Source organism: Oncorhynchus tshawytscha, linkage group LG10, assembly GCF_018296145.1.
Source record: "Oncorhynchus tshawytscha isolate Ot180627B linkage group LG10, Otsh_v2.0, whole genome shotgun sequence".
NCBI classification, from domain to species: Eukaryota; Metazoa; Chordata; class Actinopteri; order Salmoniformes; family Salmonidae; genus Oncorhynchus; species Oncorhynchus tshawytscha.
In genome coordinates, this window is record NC_056438.1 from 59,275,110 (window position 1) to 59,295,530 (window position 20,421).

Genomic DNA, 20,421 nt, shown 5'->3' on the forward strand with positions numbered 1-20,421 from the left:
GAGCTGCAGGTATTTTCAGAGTGGGTGGCAAGGAATAAGTTAGCCCTAAATATTTATAAAACTAAAAGCATTGGATGTGGAACATATGGGAAATAATGTGGGAAATTGAGTAAGTTGAGATGACTAAACTGCTTGGAGTTACCCTAGATTGTTAACTGTCATGGTCAAAACATATTGATGCAGTAGTAGCTAAAATGGGGAGAAGTCTGTCCATAATAAAGTGCTGCTCTGCCTTCTTAACAACACTATCAACAAGGCAGGTCCTACAGGCCCTAGTTTTGTCGCACCTAGACTACTGTTCAGTGGTGTGGTCAGGTGCCACAAAAAATAACTTAGAAAAATTGCAATTGGCTCAGAACAGGGTAGCACGGCTGGACCTTGGATGTATACAGAGCTAATATTATATTAATATATTAATAATATTAATACCTCTCCTGGCTCAAAGTGGAGGAGAGATTGACTTCATCGCTACTTTTATTTATGAGAGGTATTGAGATGTTGAATGCACCAAACTGTCTGTCTAAACTACTGGCACACAGCTCGGACACCCATGCATACCCCACAAGACATGCCACAAGAGGTCTCTTCACAGTCCCTAAGTCCAGAACAGACTATGGGAGGCACACAGTACTACATAGACTACATGGAATTCTATTCCACATCAAGTAACTCATGCCAGCAGTAAAATTAGATTTAAAAACAGATTTAAAAAACACCTTATGGAACAGCAGGGACTGTGAAGCAACACAAACAATGGCACAGAGACATGCATACACACACAATGACACGCACTATACGTACACATGGATTTAGTACTGTAGATATGTGGTAGTGGTGGAGTAGGGGCCTGAGGGCACACAGTGTGTTGTGAAATCTGTGAATGTATTGTAATGTTTTTAAAATGGTATTAAACTGCCTTAATTTAGCTGGACCCCAAGAAGAGTAGCTGCTGCTTTGGCAGCAGCTAATGGGGATCCATAATAAATACAAATACAAATGTTGTCTTGGGATGCATGCATATCCACAAGTACAGTGAAATGCCTTTCTTGCAAACTAAAAGATTGGTAGATAAGTCGTTATGTATTCCTACCCATGCATAACTGCTTCCTTTCTCTTTTTTTCTATGACATGCTCACAAAAGAACGTCCTAATCGTAGAGGTGAGTCAACATGCTTTTTCCCCCCTTCCTCTTCTCTATTTAAGTCTGAGTGCATCCATCAAATACTCCATATGTTTATCCAGGCCATGGGGGAGCAGAGGACATTGCCTCATGGCTCTCATTCTCTGTATGTAGGTCTAGGTTCTACCAGACCAGGGTCATATTCATTGGGCACCAAACAGAAGAAAACAGACAAACAGGGAAGGACTATACAAACCTATCCAATAAGAAACGCTTGTTTTCATTATAAGTTGAAAAACGTTATGGTGTGCTCTAATGAATACGACCCTGAATTGGACATAGTAAAAACTTTTTTAATTGACTGTCTCTGTCCATTAGGGAAGTTTGATTGTCCCTTCTCAGAATTGATTCAAGAAACTTTCCTCTCAGCAGCACAGTAATTGGGAGCCTATTATAGGGACCTCTACTTTGGGAAGGATTCTCTTTGAAATGACTGAAAGCATTACTGTCATACAATGAGTGCTTACATTAAGCAGAGATCTTTAGAACAAGCATATGAATACAGCTGTGTTCATTAGTAGTCTATACAGAAACATGGATAAAATGTACAGAATCAAAGTAAATTGCATTTATAATGGGGGAGGGTCAGTAATTGGAAGTTGGGTATGCGGTCTATCAAAATAAGCCCTCATCAAGTCCATATCCCTTCCATTTTCAATTACCCTCTTTATAGTTTGTGCAGCCCTGTTCTTTGTATTACAGAGTAGGTCTTCATATTAAAAGGACATAGTCTCTAATTTCTAGTTTCATCCTCATTATTATAGGGAAATGTGTTCTATGTCATCCCCCTCACAATCTCCCACCTACACACACCAGTCCTGGGTTAAGCTACTATTTCAGTTATTTCAACTTTACTTTTCAATACATTTCAAAACAGGTATTCAAATAAGCTTAATTTGGAAAAACAAGTAGTTTAATATTTTAATTTAGGAGAATCTCTTAGACAATTGGTTAAAGTTATGTATACTAACCTTTAGGTATAAAATAGTAAAGAATGGCTACTTCTCAGAAAGTATGAATCTGTTGAGGAGTAAAACAAGGCTGTCTGCTATCGCTATATCTATTTATTATGGCCATCGATATGTTAGCTATTAAAGTCAGATCCAACAATAATATGAAGGGGCTAGAAATCCAGGGCTTAAACACAAACTTGTCATTATACACTGAGGATTCATGTTTTCTTTTAAATCCACAATTTGGATCCTTCCACAGCCTCAGAGGATCTAGATAATTTTTCTTACCTCTGGATTACAATGAAATTATGAAAAGTGTACTATATTACGTATTGGATCACAAAAAAATACATATTTTACATTACCGTGTAGTTTTCCATGGCCTTTTTCCCTTTATTATTGCCATTTCTTTAAGCAAGCCATAGAAAGTTGCTTGATATTTCAGTTTAATTGACTTGGAAAAGACTGAACAAATATTACAACAAATTGTAAATTATATCATAAATAGGACTGGTGGAGTTACTGTAGTTGGGAAGAGATTTTCGATGTACCGATTCCATGGCACATGGTTTATGAACTGATACACAAAATTACGCCGGATTCAAAACTGTTTTTAAATGTAAAATTACAAAATACAATTTTTGCAACAAATAGAATGTTATATGGAGGATACAACCATACCAGCTCTGCAGATTTTGCTGCAAAGTGACAATCATTAGATCACTTGTTTTGGTAGTGCCCATACAGTATGTACAGTGCGTTTGGAAAGTATTCAGACTCCATTACTTTTTCCACATTCTGTAACGTTACAGCCTTATTCTAAATTGATTTAAATAGATCACCCCCCATCAATCTATACACACAGGCTTTTAGACATTTTTGCAAATGTATATAAATACTGTATAAAAAAACTATCACATTTACATAAGTATTCTGACCCTTTACTCTGCCAAGTGTTGAAGCACTTTTGCCAGCGATTACAGCTTCGTGTCTTCTCGGGTATGATGCCACAAGCTTGGCACGCCTGCATTTGGGTCGTTTCTCCCATTCTTCTCTGCTGATCCTCTCAGGCTCTGTCAGGTTTGATGTGGAGCGTCGGTGCACAGCTATTTTCAGGTCTCTCCAGAAATATTTGATCAGATTCAAGTCCGGGCTCTGGCTTGGCCGCTCAAGGACATTCAGAGACTTGTCCTGAAACCACTCATGCGTTGTCTTGGCTCTGTGTTTAGGGTCAATGTCCTGTTGGAAGGTGTTTGCTCCGTTCATCTTACCCTTGATACTGATTTGTCTCCCAGTCCCTGCCACTGAGAAACATCTCCACAGCATGATGAGAGAGGCCTGTAATTTTCATCATAGGTACACTTCAACTATGACAGACAAAATGAGAAGGAAAAATCCAGAAAATCACATTGTAGGATTTTTAATTAATTAATTTGCAAATTATGGTGGAAAATAAGTATTTGGTCACCTACAAACAAGCAAGATATCTGGCTCTCACAGACCTGTAACTTCTTCTTTAAGAGGCTCCTCTGTCCTCCACTTGTTACCTGTATTAATGAACTTGTTATCAGAATAAAAGACACCTGTCCACAACCACAAACAGTCACACTCCAAACTCCACTATGGCCAAGACCAAAGAGCTGCCAAAGGACACCAGAAACAAAATTGTAGACCTGCACCAGGCTGGGAAGACTGAATCTGCAATAGGTAAGCAGCTTGGTTTGAAGAAATCAACTGTGGGAGCAATTATTAGGAAATGGAAGACATACAAGACCACTGATAATCTCCCTCGATCTGGGGCTCCACGCAAGATCTCACCCCGTGGGGTCAAAATGATCACAAGAACGGTGAGCAAAAATCCCAGAACCACACGGGGGGACCTAGTGAATGACCTGCAGAGAGCTGGGACCAAAGTAACAAAGCCTACCATCAGTAACACACTACGCCGCCAGGGACTCAAATCCTGCAGTGCCAGACATGTCCCCCTGCTTAAGCCAGTACATGTCCAGGCCAGTCTGAAGTTTGCTAGAGAGCATTTGGATGATCCAGAAGAAGATTGGGAGAATGTCATATGGTCAGATTAAACCAAAATAGAACTTTTAGGTAAAAACTCAGCTCGTCGTGTTTGGAGGACAAAGAATGCTGAGTTGCACCAAAGGACACCATACCTACTGTGAAGCATGGGGGTGGAAACATCATGCTTTGGGGCTGTTTTTCTGCAAAGGGACCAGGACGCCTGTAAAGGAAAGAATGAATGGGGCCATGTATCGTGAGATGTTGAGTGAAAACCTCCTTCCATCAGCAAGGGCATTGAAGATGAAACGTGGCTGGGTCTTTCAGCATGACAATGATCCCAAACACACCGCCCGGGCAATGAAGGAGTGGCTTTGTAAGAAGCATTTCAAGGTCCAGGAGTGGCCTAGCCAGTTTGAGATAAATTGAGATAAACTTTTGTTATTGACCAAATACTTATTTTCCACCATAATTTGCAAATAAATTAATTTAAAAATCCTACAATGTGATTTTCTGGATTTTTTTTCTCTAATTTTGCCTGTCATAGTTGAAGTGTATCTGTGATGAAAATTACAGGACTCTCTCATCTTTTTAAGTGGGAGAACTTGCACAATTGGTGGTTGACTAAATACTTTTTTGCCCCACTGTATGCTGAGCACTTGTTGCCTGCTTTTCCTTCACTCTGCGGTTCAACTCATCACAGACCGTCTCAATTGGGTTGAGGTCGGGTGATTGTGGAGGCCAGGTCATTTGTTAAGAGTACTCTATCACTCTCTTTCTTGGTCAAATAGCCCTTACACAGCCTGGAGGTATGTTGGGTCATTGTCCTGTTGGAAAACAAATGATAGTCCCACTAAACACAAACCAGATGGGATGGTGTATCGCTGCAGAATGCTGTGGTAGCCATGCTGGTTAAGTATGCCTTAATTCTAAATTAATCACAGACAGTGTCACCAGCAAAGCACCCACACACCATAACACCACCTCCTCCATGCTTTACGGTGGGAAATACACATGCAGAGATCATCCGTTCACCCACACGTCTCACAAAGACACGGTGATTGGAACCAAAAATCGCAAATTGCGACTCCAAACGAAAGGACAGATTTCCAAGGGTGGCTGTATGAATCTCAAATCTAAAATATATATATATTTTTTTTTCACACTTTTTTGATTACTACATGATTCCATATGTGTTATTTCGTAGTTTTGATGTCTTCTATATCTTCTATATATTCGACAATGTAGACTATAGTAATAAGTAATAAATAAATAAAAACCCTTGAATGAGTAGGTGTTCTAAAACTTTTGATGGTAGTGCATATATTTAACAGAAAATATATGGAGGGGTTGAAAATGATGCAGACAATTATATTGATAGAAGCCACAACCTATCTGCAATATTAAGGTTGATCTACCCCTAAAAAATATTGGAATGTATTTGGAAATACACAAATACATTGACTCAAATACAAGGGAGTGTTTTTGAAAATAGTATTCTAAATAAGTATTTGAAAATACTTTCAAATAAAATTTGGGCGACTATTTGGGTTTTAGAAAATAACATGAAATTCTGAAATAAAGTTAAGTGTTTTGGGTTGTGTATTTGAACCTAGATCAGACATGCACACACACACACACACACAGAACAATGAAGAAGGGTGGCTATGTGTCAGATTATGAATAGAGGGGCCACACAATAGAGCAGTGATCAGCTGACATAAACAAAGTCAGACAACAAGACATCAGAGTGGATCCGTGCCACAACTCTGGGAACCATAATAGCCTACCCCTCCACCCCAAACCGATGACTGAAACCACCAGTTTCACTAGATGTGTTCCGGGTGAGATGGGTTTCAGTCTAACCCTGGGTCACACTTTGGTTATCCTCTCTTTCACTGTGAGCTCAGACTGCTCAGTGGGAACAGGGCTACACACTCAGTGTACACACACACACTCACACATGGATTTTTTAAAGCACTCTTATTTGTTTTGTTAGTGTGAAATACCAGTGAGCTCTCAGCTTGGTGTATATTTGACTTTGAGTGTTGACAGCTAGTCACATAGTCCTGCTGCTACAGTTTTTTTGTGTTTGTTGTCCTCCGCAGGCAATTGTAGACACAGGCAAGACAATGAAGACTCTCCTAAAACATGTGGAGGCTTTCAGGCCCAAGATGATCAAAGTAGCAGGGTGAGTCCTGGCATAAAACCACTAACACCACAACAGACCAGGTGACCTACGCTTAGTCACTCAATTCCATCTTTCCAGTCTAGACAGAAGAAATGAGCAGAGTTTCAGTGTGCTACTGGTAGGGATATTGGGGATGTTACATGCTTGTGTTGCGTGTGCCTCCTGTGTTCTGTTTCAGTTTGCTGGTGAAGAGAGTGCCAAACAGTTCAGGATGTCTCCCAGATTGTATGTAGCAGTTCTATCCATTTTGCTTTTATGTTTTCATTATTATATGTTATATGTCCATGTAATAATAATGATTTACTTGTCTTATATGACCTGTAACATGACCAGTTACAGGTAATAACTCAGTTTTAAATGGTCTGTTCACAAACAGATGGTTTGTTTGATGTGTTTTGGGAACATTGATGCAGTGCTAATCCTTCTGCCACATCTCTTCCATTTCAGATGTTGGTTTTGAGATACCCAATCGTTTTGTAGTTGGATATGCCTTGGACTACAATGAGTATTTCAGAGACCTCAATGTAAGTTTTTCTTTATTCAAAACTGATTTTAATTTCAGTGATGTTCTTCACTGGGTCATCATTCATCGCCCTGATTGGCTGATGGGATGTCTAGAGCACAACCCTCTTACCCAGATGAACAGTCATTGGTCTATTATAATCAGATCGCATTCTGACTTCATCATGTGGGCCAAAAGTTCCATCCCACCTGAAAAGGCTGACATTCCAGAATTTTGTTTTAAACAGCTCTTACAGAAAAGGGGCATTATCATAATTTTCACAATTTCAGAGTGTTATTTCGACCTCAAAGTGTGGAAATATCATCATAAAAAAACAGGAATCTATTTTTAACTGCACTGCTCCTTTAAAGCGCAGTGATATTTGTCATATGACTTCCTTTTCCCTCAGCATATCTGTGTGATCAGTGAAAGCGGGAAGCTGAAATACAAGGTCTAAGAAGTGATGTTTATAGGATTCTGCAGAGGAAATGTTTCCACAAGAAGCTTGGACACTTCCCATGAGAGGCCATGCAGTAACAACGGTTATCAAACCCAAAGACCCTCACTCTTGCTCTTTGCTGGTTGACACACCTCAGGGCCTACCCATAGACCATTGGACTCGTTGCATAATAATTAGAACCTCCATAGTTATTTTTATAACAAAGCTGTGAACCTGTGATGTACTGTTACAATGTTCATGAAACCTGTCTGTGTTGATGAAAAATATATAATGAACAGACATTGTTATGTAGAATTTGTAGCCATCAATGTTTCAGTTTAGTGACATTTGTTTATCTCAACTTACTGCTACTGTCTTTTGTGGGACACATTTGGCCCATGTAAAGGTGGGCACCGTCCAGTAGATTAAAATAAAAAATATACAATAACAATTATAATGTTTTATCGTCACATACATCGGATAGGGGCAGCGAAATGTGTTGTTTTACAGGGTCAGCCATAGTACTGCGCCCCTGGTGCAAATTAGGGTTAAGTTCCTTGCTGAAGGGCACATTGACCGATGCCATTTGTTCTTATAAATTCCTACTGTCCATTTAATTCAAATTCAGCTGCTTTTCTGATAAAAGGGAATTGCACTGTATTGTGAGGAGAATGTATTTCAACCTCCATTGGTCATCTCATTAATTATTTAATAAACTTAAATGAACCTATGCTGTATAACAGGGTATGAGACATTGCAATGAGGTTTGTTCTTTCTGCATAGTAAATAGTGTCTTTTTGCTTTTGATACTTTACTGTAGAGGTTCTCACAAGATAGAAACCCACTGTACACGTCTCCCTGAGGACTAGTTTTTTTTTTTTTTACATTAAGTTCTGAAGTCTTACTTTATTCAACCAAAATGATCTTGTGATGAGCATTAATGTAGTATACCATAGTCATGGCATATTTAAAATCCCTGAGATACTATTACATGACAACACAACTCTAAAATTGTTGTCCTCATTTTCTGTTCCTGGACAAACAAGGAGTCATTCTACAGTGACTATAGCAAACATTAGGAACACCTTCCTAATATTGAGTTGCATGGACTACAATGTGTCAAAAGTGTTCTACAGGGATGCTGGCCCATGTTGACTTCAATGCATTACAAACCAGTGTGCCTGGCACCTACCATTCCCCATTCAAAGGCCCTTATATTTTTCCATGTCTCAGGGCTTAAAAATATGTTTCCTCCCCCTCATCTTCACTGATTGGAGTTGATTTAACAAGTGACATCAATAAGGGATCATAGCTTTCACCTTAGTCTATCTCATGAAAAGAGCAGGGGTTCTTTTATTTTTTTCTCCCAATTTCAATTATGATCTTGTCTCATCGCTGCAACTCCCCAACGGGCTTGGGAGAGGCAAAGGTCGAGTCATGCGTCCTCCGAAACATGACCCGCCAAATCACGTTTCTTAACACCCATCCACTTAACCTGGAAGCCAGCTGCACCAATGTGTCGGAGGAAATAACTTTCAACTGACAACCAGAGTCAGCCTGCAGGAGGCCGGCCCGCCACAAGGAGTCACTAGAGTGTGTTGAGCCAAGTAAAGTCCTCCCGCCCAAACCCTCAACTAACCTGGATGACGCTGGGCCAATTGTGAGCCGCCCTATGGGACTCCCGGTTACAGCCGGTTGTGACACAGTCTGGGATCAAATCCAGGTCTGTAGTGACGCCTCAAGCACTGCGCCACTCGGGAGGCCCAGAGCAGGTGTTCTTAATGTTTTGTATACTCAGTGTATTTTCCCAGTTCTTTGGTCATAAGTACCTGGTCCTCCTGGAAGCCTTTTAGAGTTCTGGTTTCTCACCTTGTAGTGGTGAAGTGGGTCAGAGACATCTTTACAAGATTTGAACTTTGAACTCACCTCAGTATACGTTGACCAGGTAAATGCACTGAAAAACTAGGTTAGTGACAGAAAGACTAAATACTCAAAGGACCAAAAGTGAGCAAGTTGTGTGTGAACTGCGGGGCCCTTTGTATACACCTGACACATGATTCCACTGTGTTTGAGAAGCAAGACAAGCATTGTTATAAAAACAAAAAGGTTTGGTCTGTTTACCTGTTAGTGAACTAACTCTTATTGTATTCGATAAGTGATGGCCTCTCCATATAAAACTGAGCCATCTGAGATTACTCTAGGCCTACCTCTTCCAGATGTTTATTATTTTGGTTATATCATGTTTCTTACACCTCTAAAATACAGCCGACATGCCCTGTGTATTCACTATTTAGCTATATAAGAATGCTTTCTAACCACCACTGCCCCTGGCAGAACAGTTGGAAGTAGAACTCACAGCCGTTGGAAGTAGAACTGGCCAGGGCAACATTATGAAAGTCCCCTGGCCAGGATGACCTCCTTGACAAAGGTCACCAATCCCAGGAACAGGTGGCCCCTTCTGTTGGGAGGAATGAATGGGACATTTGTCTTGGCCCTGAAAACACAGCAGTTTTTAGTCCCTCCTTTCTGGTTTATGTGTGTACGTGTGTGCAAGTGTGTGAGTATGCGTAAAATGTAACAAACCACAACACAGACCATGTCATTTGAATTCCACACTGATCTAACCAAACAGATCGAAGTATTAAATGTTAAACTAGCGCCAATGTCAAATTACCAACAAAAAAAAGCAAAACAGCAAAACCTTAACCTAAAATGCTGTAATTCCAGTATAATTCAGTCGGCGAGCCCAGCCAGTGTATGCCAGATTTTACTGTGGCGGAAAACCAGAGGGTCATGATGATTGTGTTGATGATTATGGTGGGTAGGGGGAACTGTGCATGCCTCTCTCATTCTCTCTCTTTCTCTCATACAGTGGGAATACACATTCCACTCCACTGCCATACACATGCCAAACCCTTCTCACCCCACTTTGAACCAGTCACCATGTGACTCTTGTAATCTAGCCAAGCAGTTGCTGTTGTTGTATGAGTGTTTGTGTGTGATAGAGAGAGATTCCGACAGACACAGGGTGGCTCACAGTTGAGTAGTTTGACCAGCATTGATGTCTGATACAAACAGCACAAACTGGGAAGTTATCTTGAGGTTTTATAAAAACATTTAAAATCAAACTTTTCAAAGTGATCATGTTGCAACAGGCAGATTTCAGAACTATTTTATCCCCATAATTTTTTATTTTCTGAAAGTCCAAAAAGTTTCTGCCTCATTGGAATAACAAAAACACAACCTTTGTGGATGAGTTTCTCTTGCGACTTTGTAATGAGTTATACGATTGGTCAAGTTTAAAAGCGGAAGTTACTACATTGCTTGTGATTGGCGCTGGCGAAAGGAGGATGATCTTTGGGATTCGGGAACGGTAGAAGCAAAATTCCAATTTCCAGCAGCCGCGTGTGTCTGGAGTTGGGCTGGGATACTTTGCAAACTACTGTGTATTTCGTGAGGATATTGAAATATGATCGAAACATATACAGGACCAAAATATTTTTTTATATTTTTTTTAATGGGAAATGAATACGTTCCAACACAGTATGTAACGTCGCCTTTCACAACAGGTAGGTTGTCCCATTATTAGCATGCTAGCTAGTAGTTAACCTCAAATTGCATCGATAGGCAGTTTTTTATTATTATTATTATTATTGCCAACGACAAGCTACTGAAGAATAGCTAGCTAAACAGGTTCCACATAAGGTTGGGAAGTTTGTTAGTGACATTACAAAGTTACACTTACGATAACCCTGGTGTATCGTGTCATGTAATTTTAACGTTCACTCAACCCACAACGAAGTTGTTTGTTGAAGAAAACTTTGTTTGATTTAGTATTGATCAGAGCCAGCTAACGTTAGCAGGTTAGCTGCTTCAAGTTAGCCGGACAGCCAGGGCACTGTGTGAGGGCAGGAGGAACATCGGCGACCAAACGACATGCCTGTCTTTTGTTTGCCACTTGACATATTTTATACTTGATCTGATTAGAAAATAAGTTCACAGTTAGCAAGGTGACCAGTGAAATACGTTGGTTAGCCAGCTAGTAAATATATTTTCGTTCTCGTTCCATTATTAACCGAATACGAGAACAAACTACTACTTTTGTATAGATTCTGTAAAAACCTGGTTGCATCGAAGCTAGAGATCAACAGGGTGGCGCGTTTTGCGTCTCATCGATCGCCTTCTCCTGCCCACTTGTTGCTTCTGGTAGTAACGTTAATCATTCATACGGTAGTTTTGCTGAAAGTTAATACTGATACTTGATACTTCAAACATTAGCTTGCTATCATGTTCACATGTTTATCAATGTTGTGATCATATAATACAAAACAATTGATAAAAAAAAGTTGGTGCCCCCTAAAATGGGATTATACAGTAATGACATAGCTAAACAAAACAAGTGTATTTTGTGTTTTTATACAGCAGTAACTAGCTAACGCAATTCGTTGAAATAATCTTGTTTCACATTCAGCTCAACCATTTGGACCAAAGACTAGATAAAGGATTGCTGTGTGAACTGTAGAGACGAACTCTACTTGGAGGACTCTACTGCTGTCTATTTGGTGGGATCTATAGCTTTCGATGTGGACACTAAATGATTGTCACCTCTTGTGTGAAGTGAAATGATGGCGTCACATTGGAAAGGTCCATGCGATGAAGAGGACGAGGGACTGACCAGATCCTCTTTGTGCGAGGTACATAAGCCCCACACACATTCATGCCCTAAATTCCAACAGCTTACCCCCTCCCCACACACACATTAAAGGTTATTTTTTGGGTGACCCTAAACTCTTGTCATGGAAATTGGGGTCCTGGAGATTATTCATTAGATGTAAACTCTGTGCCCTCTAAAACACAAACCATTTGCAAATCTGTTTCTTGGTGTTATCTCTTTGAGGACAATACACCAATCCCATAATATGTGTTGTGAATTGCACGCCATTTTTATTTGGAGTTTGTATTGACCGCCGTTGGGGAAATCAATAGAAAAAGCTGGGAGAATTGTTTCTGGCAGATTTTCGTCCATGTTGGACACATTGTTGCGAAGGCTTTTCTAAAGTGAGAATATGCCTACCTCATCCGCCCATACAGTGGGCCTCATATTTTAACATTAATCTCCAGGTGTTCATGTCACATCCGCTCTTTTATTATCTCTCTGGTCTGTTCCTCTTCAATGTTTTTCCTTGGCTAATCCCCCCACACACACACTTTCCCCCCTCTAGTTCTCTGCAATCCTATATTCTCCAATTCTCCTCATGTGCCACTCTCGCTGTCATCTAGTCTCCCTCTGTTTCTTATTCTCTCCCATTCACAACTCTTTCTTCAGATTTTCATTATATTTTGACTTGAATTGGCCCCATTCACTAGCAGGAGAGCAGTATTATAGCATACCTGTATTGTGTGTGTGATTAGGCAACAACCTTTACACTCACTCCTTCCTGTTTGGTGTGGGAGACTTTCCTGAAAGGTTTGACACTTTAGCACAGCTGCTTCTAGTTGTTGTTATTGCACCCCTCTGCGTTGTTTGGCCCTGGGAAGTGAGAAGGCCCTCCATTGGTGCTTGGTAATAAATGTAGAGGGCACTCATTGCTGGTGACGCCAAGGGTGTTTTTCTGAGACCTTTCACTCAGAACAAATGAGCATCAAAGCACAAAGATAGTTGAAGCTAAAAGTGAGCCTGCCCATCCATCCTCTGTTCCTTACTGTAGATAGGGGTGTGACGGTCGTGGAATTTTGGATGACGGTAATTGGCGAGCCGAAGTTGTTTGTAAAAATGTTTGCCCACATTTTCTCCTTCCCTCCTGACTGCATGTGCTGCCATAGAAATATAATGAAATAATTATATTTCTATGTGTGCTGCTGCTTCACTTTGCGTTCACCTTTCTGTGTGCTCGTTTGCTACAACACCTTGCTTATTTCAGCAAGGAGCAACAACGTTTCATCCCATTGTTAAGAGTCCATGTTATCACAGAAACTCACTCAGTACGGCTGTGCATTCGTTGTCTTCAGTTAGCTGTTCGTTCCAAGCGATAGATATCTATCTATATATATGTTTTTTTGTTTTTTTTTACAGTTGTGACAGTTATTTTATTGTCATGATAGTCTGCATCATAACCATCGGTTATACGGTAATTGTGCCTGCCTTAATTGTAGTAATTGGAAAGGTCAACATTTTGTTTCATGGGCTGTTACTTCTGAAGTAGACTCAGACACCTCAAGTTTCATCCTCAATAGTTTGACTGTTCTCCTTTTTAGTTTGAGGTCTCCTTTTACACTGTAGGTTGTCTGTCATCTGAATGAAGACCTTTGTCTAAACGTCTTCAGCCCACGCTCCTTTCGAGTGGAAGGTCACCTATTTATAGGATCTGCAGAATTCGGGACACATCATTGGCATGGCCCCTTCCCCTTTAATCTAATATTCAGCCCTCCATTTCATCCTTTTTCTGTCTCTGTTGAGTAGAATCTGAGGGAGAGTGGGGTTAAAATGTGTAAAACCAATAGAACAGTGAAAAGCTATAGGTTAGTTAATCATACATAAACTATTCCCACATTAATTACACATGAATGCCTTAATAGTTTCAGTTTAGGTAGAAAATCCACAGCTAAAATCTTTTAGACTTTCAATATTACGCAAACTGTTTTCGAAATGTTATCATTGGGCGTCCCATTTGTAAAGATTTGTATCCCTGTAATCAGACTACCCCTCAGTCCCACACTAGGTTACTAATTAATGTGCTTTTTTGGAGCTGGAAACCCCCTGGAGGGTGTCTACAGGACTTACTGGAAATGACAGGAAGTTGACAGGCTTTGATTCATTGATTTAAGAACAAACTCCTGAGTGTGTGTGTGTGTTACAGTGCCTTCAGAAATTATTCTTACCCCTTTACCTTTTCCACGTTTGTTGTGTTACATCCTGAATTTAAAATGGATTCAATTGAGATTTTGTGTCACTGTCCTACATATAATACCTCATAATGTCAAAGTGAGCTTGTTTTCAGAAATGTTTACGAATTCATTAATGAAATTAAATGCTGAAATGTCTCAAGGCAATAAGTTTTCCACGTATTTGTTATGGCAAGCCTAAATATGTTCAGGACAAAAAATTTGCTTAACAAGTCACACAATAAGTTGCATGGACTCTGTGTGCAATAATAGTGTTTAACATGATTTTAGAATTACTACCTCATCTCTGTACCACACACAAACAATTATCTGTAAGGTCCCTCAGTTGAGCAGTGCATTTCAACCACAAAGACCAGGGAGATTTTCCAATGCCTCACAAAGGAGAACACCTATTGGTAGATGGGTAAAATAATAAAGAAGACATTGCATATCCCTTTTAAGCATGGTAAAGTTATTAATTACACTTTGGATGGTGTATCAATACACCCAGTCACTACAAAGATACAGATGTCCTTCCTAACTCTGTTGCTGGAGAGGAAGGAAGCCGCTCAGGGATTTGACCGTGAGGCCAATGTTGACTTTAAAATAATTAGAGGTTAATGGCTGTGATAGGGGATAACTGAGGATGGATCAACAACATAAATGAAAGACGCATGTACAGAATGAATAGTATTCTAAAACATGCATTCTTTTTGCAATAAGAAACAAAGTAAAACTGCTGAAAATTGTGGCAAAGAAATTAACTTTATGTCCTGGATACAAAGCGTTATGTTTGGGGCAAATACAACACGTCACTGAGGACCTCTCTTCATATTTTCAAGCATAGCGGAGGGGTGCATCATGTTATGGGTATGCTTATCATTGGCATGAACTAGGGAGTTTTTTAATACACAAAGAAATGGAATAGAGCTAAGCACTGGCAAAATCCTTGAGGGAAAACTTGGTTCAGTCTTCTTTCTAACAGACACTGGGAGACATTCACTTTTCAGCAGGACAATAACCTAAAATACAAGGCCAAATATGCACTGGAGATGCTTACCAAGATGATATTGAATGTTCCTGAGTGGTCTAGTTACAGTTTTGACTTTAAATTGGCTTAAATCTATGGCAAGACGGATCAACAACCAACTTGAGAGCTTAAAGATCCAATCCAGGTGTGCAAAGCTCGTTAGAGATATACCCAGAAAGGTAATCGCAGCCAAAGGTGATTCTAACATGTATTGACTCAGGGGTGTGAATACTTATGTAAATGAGTTTTCTGTATTTAGTTTAATACATTTTCTAAGAATTCTAAAATATGTTTTCACTTTCTCATTATGGGGTGTTGTGTGTAGATTTAATTGAATCCATTTTGAGTTCAGGCTGTAACACAACAAAATGTGGAATAAGTCGAGGGGGTATGAATATCTTCTGAAGGAACTGTTTTGATTTTTTTCCTCTGTGGAGGTACAGTGCTTTAACCTCAGGTCAGGCTCACTTTATCTCCTAGAGAATGCCCGTGTCTTACTACAGCTTGATGACACATCCCTGAATTTCAATTGACGGAAACATATTCTTCATGATTGGCAGCACTGGTAGGGATAAGCCTACTACATCATACGTAACCCCTTTTTCTTCTAGGTCTAGAAAAATGTGACTTTGCTTGACATTGTCAAAAAGAAGCGAGTGGGGGGAAAACAAGCCGGTTCCCCAGTCACAGTCAAGTAGGTTCTGCTCTTCACAAGCACTTCTTCCAGGGCATACAATTGACTTTCTGATCCACCAGACTCTTTTTTTTTTTTTTTTTTTTTTTTTTTTTTTCCCCGGCTAAAATTTCACCAACAATACACAAAAAAACAAATGAGCGTTCTTTTAATGTTTCTAAAACAATAAATGTTTCACTAGTAATAAGTAATTGTGACCTGTGTCTTTTTAAAATATCACAGAGGAGACCCAGAGGAAAACACTCGAGTCATGTTTGTTCCTGTGAAGTCTGCTTAATCTATTATATAGAAACCTATTTTTATCAAGTTGCCCCTCACAGATGTTTGAGAGTAAACCGTTGTGTAGCTAGAACAAAAGAGACATAGTATAGTGATGCATCCAGTCTAGCTATTCTCCATGGTAAGTAGTGTGTCATTATTGAATGGGATGTTTTTCTCTGAGGAGCCCTGACCATTAAAGGCTCTACTAGGCATATCCTCCTCTCCCGTGATCTGTACCTCATTAAAGCCCATGGCTTAACTAGTTTAGCAGCCATTTACAGAGCATCATATGGCTATCTGATGGATAACGGAAGGGAAAATTGATCTTCAATTGGATAGAGGGTGGCTCTTACTTCCTGTAGCCTTTGGGTTGTCTGTTATGTTCAGTCTCTGGTAAATATAGGGTTAGCTTAGGCTATTATCTTTTTTTTCCTTCTCCATTCCACTTTAAGGCTGGACACTGAGAAATGTGTAAACTTTAACACGGTGTAAAGTCTATATTGCATAATTAACCCCGCCTTTTTAGATGGCACACCTAATCAACAAGTCAGTCAGACTACTATTTCAATGAACTGAATGAGTTCATTGATGGTGGCTGTAAAACCTAATATGTTTCTATTAGACTCTCATCACATTACAAAGCCAGATGGCCAGTGTAATGTCTCAGGGGTGAGGAGTTTGGGTGTGCATGTTTACTCTACTGCTGGTTGTGTATATATTGTTTTGAAAGCTTAATACTTCTGCATGGTGTAAAACAATTGTTTTGACATTGTCTATTTGCGCCAGCCAACCTTTGTTCAATCTATTTCAGCACTGCGATAGTGGAGAGCACTGTGCAGTGGGCACGCCCAGCCCTCATTAAGAGATGTGACACCTGTATGGAGAGAAATGTTTTTCAGGAGCAGACCTGCAGGGTGAACAAATGCCATTTTCATTTGTTTATTGTTCCCATTCCCCTTTCCCTGAAGTTTAGGGAATTGTAAAACAATAGAGCATAAAACCTGAACTAAGCAAGTACTGCTTCGGGACATTCTGATTATACACCACAACCTTCAGCTAGGAAGTGGAAGCATGACTGTGGCTCACAGAAGATCTGAAGGGCTGGCGTTCCCATGCCAGGAACAACCACTCACTCATAGTTAAGGCAAGAGGGGCTTGGCTGAGAAGTCACGCCAAGCTCAACCCCAATTGTCCCAGAAATGTTCCTTCCTCTAGGCTGTCAAATATCTCATGTTCCTTTCAAACAATCTTTCGGCACATGTGGTAGGTCCTAATCATCTTAAAAGGCCAGAAATCACAGGATGGGGCAACTCCCTTCTGCACCAAGATTACAGGTACTGTAAAATTGTATTACATATTAGGCTACATAACACGTACAAGGTATGTGAGTTTCATTAGTTACCCAATCTAGTTAGCGCCAGCATTACTAGACTGAAACATCCCAGGCAAACTCACACCAGAGGCCCACTGCAGCATCATCTCAGGCTTTTCACAGTGAAGTGCTTGGTTTAGACTGGATGTGGTGTAGAATTTGGCAGCCCACAGAGAGATTTCCTTTTTCACACTGAGGTCTGATGTATTTCGGCCTGATGTCTTGTGGTCTGTGCAGTGTGTCATGGTGTGATGTCATCGGAGTCTCTAAACATAGGGGCCATACGTCAGTGTTTTCTCATACTTGTGAAAGACTAACAAGAGATAATTGCCTTCATCCCTTCTTTGTTGAAGAAAAAAAAATACATGGAGAACAGTCGTTGTCCAGGCTTAGCTTAGTACCAAAGTGTGTGTGTGTTGTAGTTTTTGTGGCATGTAGGGATGGGCCACAGCCTCAACCTTACAAATGACCATAACCACTCTGTCTCTAAAGCATGTTACCTAATATGCCAATACAAGTATGCCAGAAGCGTTGTTGGATTAGGATGCCAGATAATGTTTTAAACCACATTATGTCTCCAACTAAAAAATAAAATACTTTTTAAAAATGCTAATGTTCTTTAGACCAATCGATTGGTCTACATTTTTAATGGTGTATTTTTCCATATATTGACACATTCTATTTGTTTTAATCAAATCAACTATATTCACTGAACTTGTCTGCTTTAAGCAAACTGTTTGATTAAATAAATAAGACACACAAATGACTAGAGGAAGTCCGACCGGCAATTGATTTGATTCTGCAGGGCCGGGATCAGACTTTTTGCCCTGTGTTAAAAAAATAAAAAAGACAGCAGTGTCTCTCTCTCTCCTCCCTGCTGCAGCGACCGCCACAGAACATCAGTGTTTATCGCTTTGTCCGTGTTGTGGAAGCTGCAACATAATTACAGCCGTCTCTGACTGAAAAGTTACGTTGCCGAAATCCCTCATTTGTTTAGGAAAAACATTCCCTAGCTCTCTTTACCTGACACATGTATGCATCGCATACACGTGACCAAATACCTATTCTCACAGGACTAGTATTACTAGAGAACATTGGTTATGGACTCCAGAATGTCCGTTATTCCAGAGGACGATTCGGACAGGATTAGTTTTTCCTAAACTGCCCCCTGTAAATCTTTTTTTTTTTTTTCAAGAAATTGACAGTTACGATGTAAGCCTGGAGGTTTTTATTCTAGGCATGAAGATGGAGTAAGTATTTTAACATGTCCAGATGGTAGGGCCACACAACTCGAGCTTGGTTCCCAAGTTTCTGAACCATACCAAACCATCTTTCAGGAAGTGTGATATTAATTGTTAGGATATTTTAGCAGTCTGCAGTCGACATCCTAAATGCCCCTCAGCTTTCAGATGTGAGCTAAACAGAGCAATTTCACTTGAGATGATTTTTAAAGCTTTGGATGCGAAAGTGAACTTATCCTTTCTGAACGTTTAGGTTAGTTGTATGCTGCTGCTTTGTGAGCTATTAACAGCAAGGTTTGCTTTAAATACATTTTTCTGATGCATTTGGCAATATTCAATTCATACGCACAAAAACATTCACTGTGAAAGATGATAGGCTACATGTAGGCCATTCATATATATAGCTTAAATGCAGAATTTAGTTTAATCTATCAAATCAGTTATTGTTTTCTTGCTTAAACCACTAGCAACACCTGTCAAACTCCGACATTACTTTCAAAACACAGGGATGTCGATTTGCACAGGACTCGTATTATCAGAGGACCTTGGAGTTCACCAAAAAACATATTATTCTGTCTGGAATTGTTACTCTTCTGTCATGGCAGATTCGGACAGGACTAAAATGAGATGTAGTGTTTTGTGCTCTTGCACAACATTTCATTACCCGACCTCCCCCAGTAAAACAAATCCTTTCAGAATAGTGAACTATAAGGCCTGACCTATCGCATATCAATAAATTGGTTGTAACTAACTCTAAACACTGTAACATGTGATAGAAAAATGGATGCAGAGAACATGACAAATAAACTAGAAATGGGGGAACGTTTACTGGTGGCTCATGAGGTAAAGGGAAAGTCAGATGTGTGGAATAAATTTGACTAGTTGTGGAAATTACTCGAGATCAAGAAAAAATTATGTAAGGAGAAGAATCTGCTTGTATATTATGTGTGCCAAACCGATGCTGTATAGAATACAATCCCATTTTTCTGACCGTTTGGAACAATGTAAACACAAAATAAATTATAAGTGTAGCAGGTTCTGTAACGTTTTTGTTGAGCCTTTATTACAGCAAAGACTAAAAACAGTTGCGTTCATTCGTGAATGCAATTTCCGAAATGGAATGTTTTATATTTGTTTAAGCTAATTATTCAAGGCTCGCTTTATTTGACATTAAACATAAAATGCTTGATTGCATTTCAAATCATGAATGACTCGTATGCTGTGTGATGACATGAAGGAATGAGTGATGGATTGATACAGTAGCCTAAAGAAGTATTGAAATGTAGACCTCAGTAAGTTACGGTATTAGCATTTCGCCTCACTCGCATTAACATCTGCTAACCATGTGTGTGTGACTAGTAAAATTTATTAAGACTAAACAGAATGTGGTCTTAGGCCTACAGCTCAATGGTGGTTATACAAGTCTGCTATAATAAGCCTACGAATGATAATGACATTACTTCTAATAACAAAGATCAAGAAAAAGGAGCATTTACTATTAATATAATATATTTTTTGGACAGTTTGGAACAGCTTAAACAACACTAAATACATTATAAATAGTACCAGACATGTTGTTCTAATGAAAAACAAGTGTAAAGCCTTTATTAAAGCACATTTGTGGAATTGGTGACTAAATGGGGTAAAGCCCTAAACCACATTC

The 20,421-nt window shown here is 39.6% G+C and overlaps 2 protein-coding genes across 5 annotated transcripts in view; both read left to right on the forward strand.

Moving 5' to 3' along the window:
* LOC112260544 (hypoxanthine-guanine phosphoribosyltransferase) overlaps positions 1 to 7,732 on the forward strand; it is a 31,274-nt gene extending 23,542 nt beyond the window's left edge. Inside the window, exons 6-10 of the mRNA XM_024435732.2 lie at positions 1,142 to 1,159; positions 6,255 to 6,337; positions 6,516 to 6,562; positions 6,785 to 6,861; positions 7,249 to 7,732. Of these exons, the coding sequence (XP_024291500.1) occupies positions 1,142 to 1,159; positions 6,255 to 6,337; positions 6,516 to 6,562; positions 6,785 to 6,861; positions 7,249 to 7,296 (273 nt within the window). The 3' untranslated portion in view covers positions 7,297 to 7,732. The remainder of the gene's footprint in view (positions 1 to 1,141; positions 1,160 to 6,254; positions 6,338 to 6,515; positions 6,563 to 6,784; positions 6,862 to 7,248) is intronic.
* A 2,883-nt stretch (positions 7,733 to 10,615) lies between these two features.
* Positions 10,616 to 20,421, forward strand: part of LOC112260545 (rho GTPase-activating protein 21) — a 68,275-nt gene continuing 58,469 nt past the window's right edge. The window contains exons 1-2 of one of the 4 annotated variants that reach the window (XM_042328803.1): positions 10,616 to 10,847; positions 11,750 to 11,972. In XM_042328803.1, coding sequence (XP_042184737.1) covers positions 11,901 to 11,972 — 72 coding nt within the window. In that variant the 5' untranslated portion in view covers positions 10,616 to 10,847; positions 11,750 to 11,900. The remainder of the gene's footprint in view (positions 10,848 to 11,749; positions 11,973 to 20,421) is intronic. The other 3 variants (XM_042328804.1, XM_042328805.1, XM_042328806.1) reach the window with 3 other exon arrangements.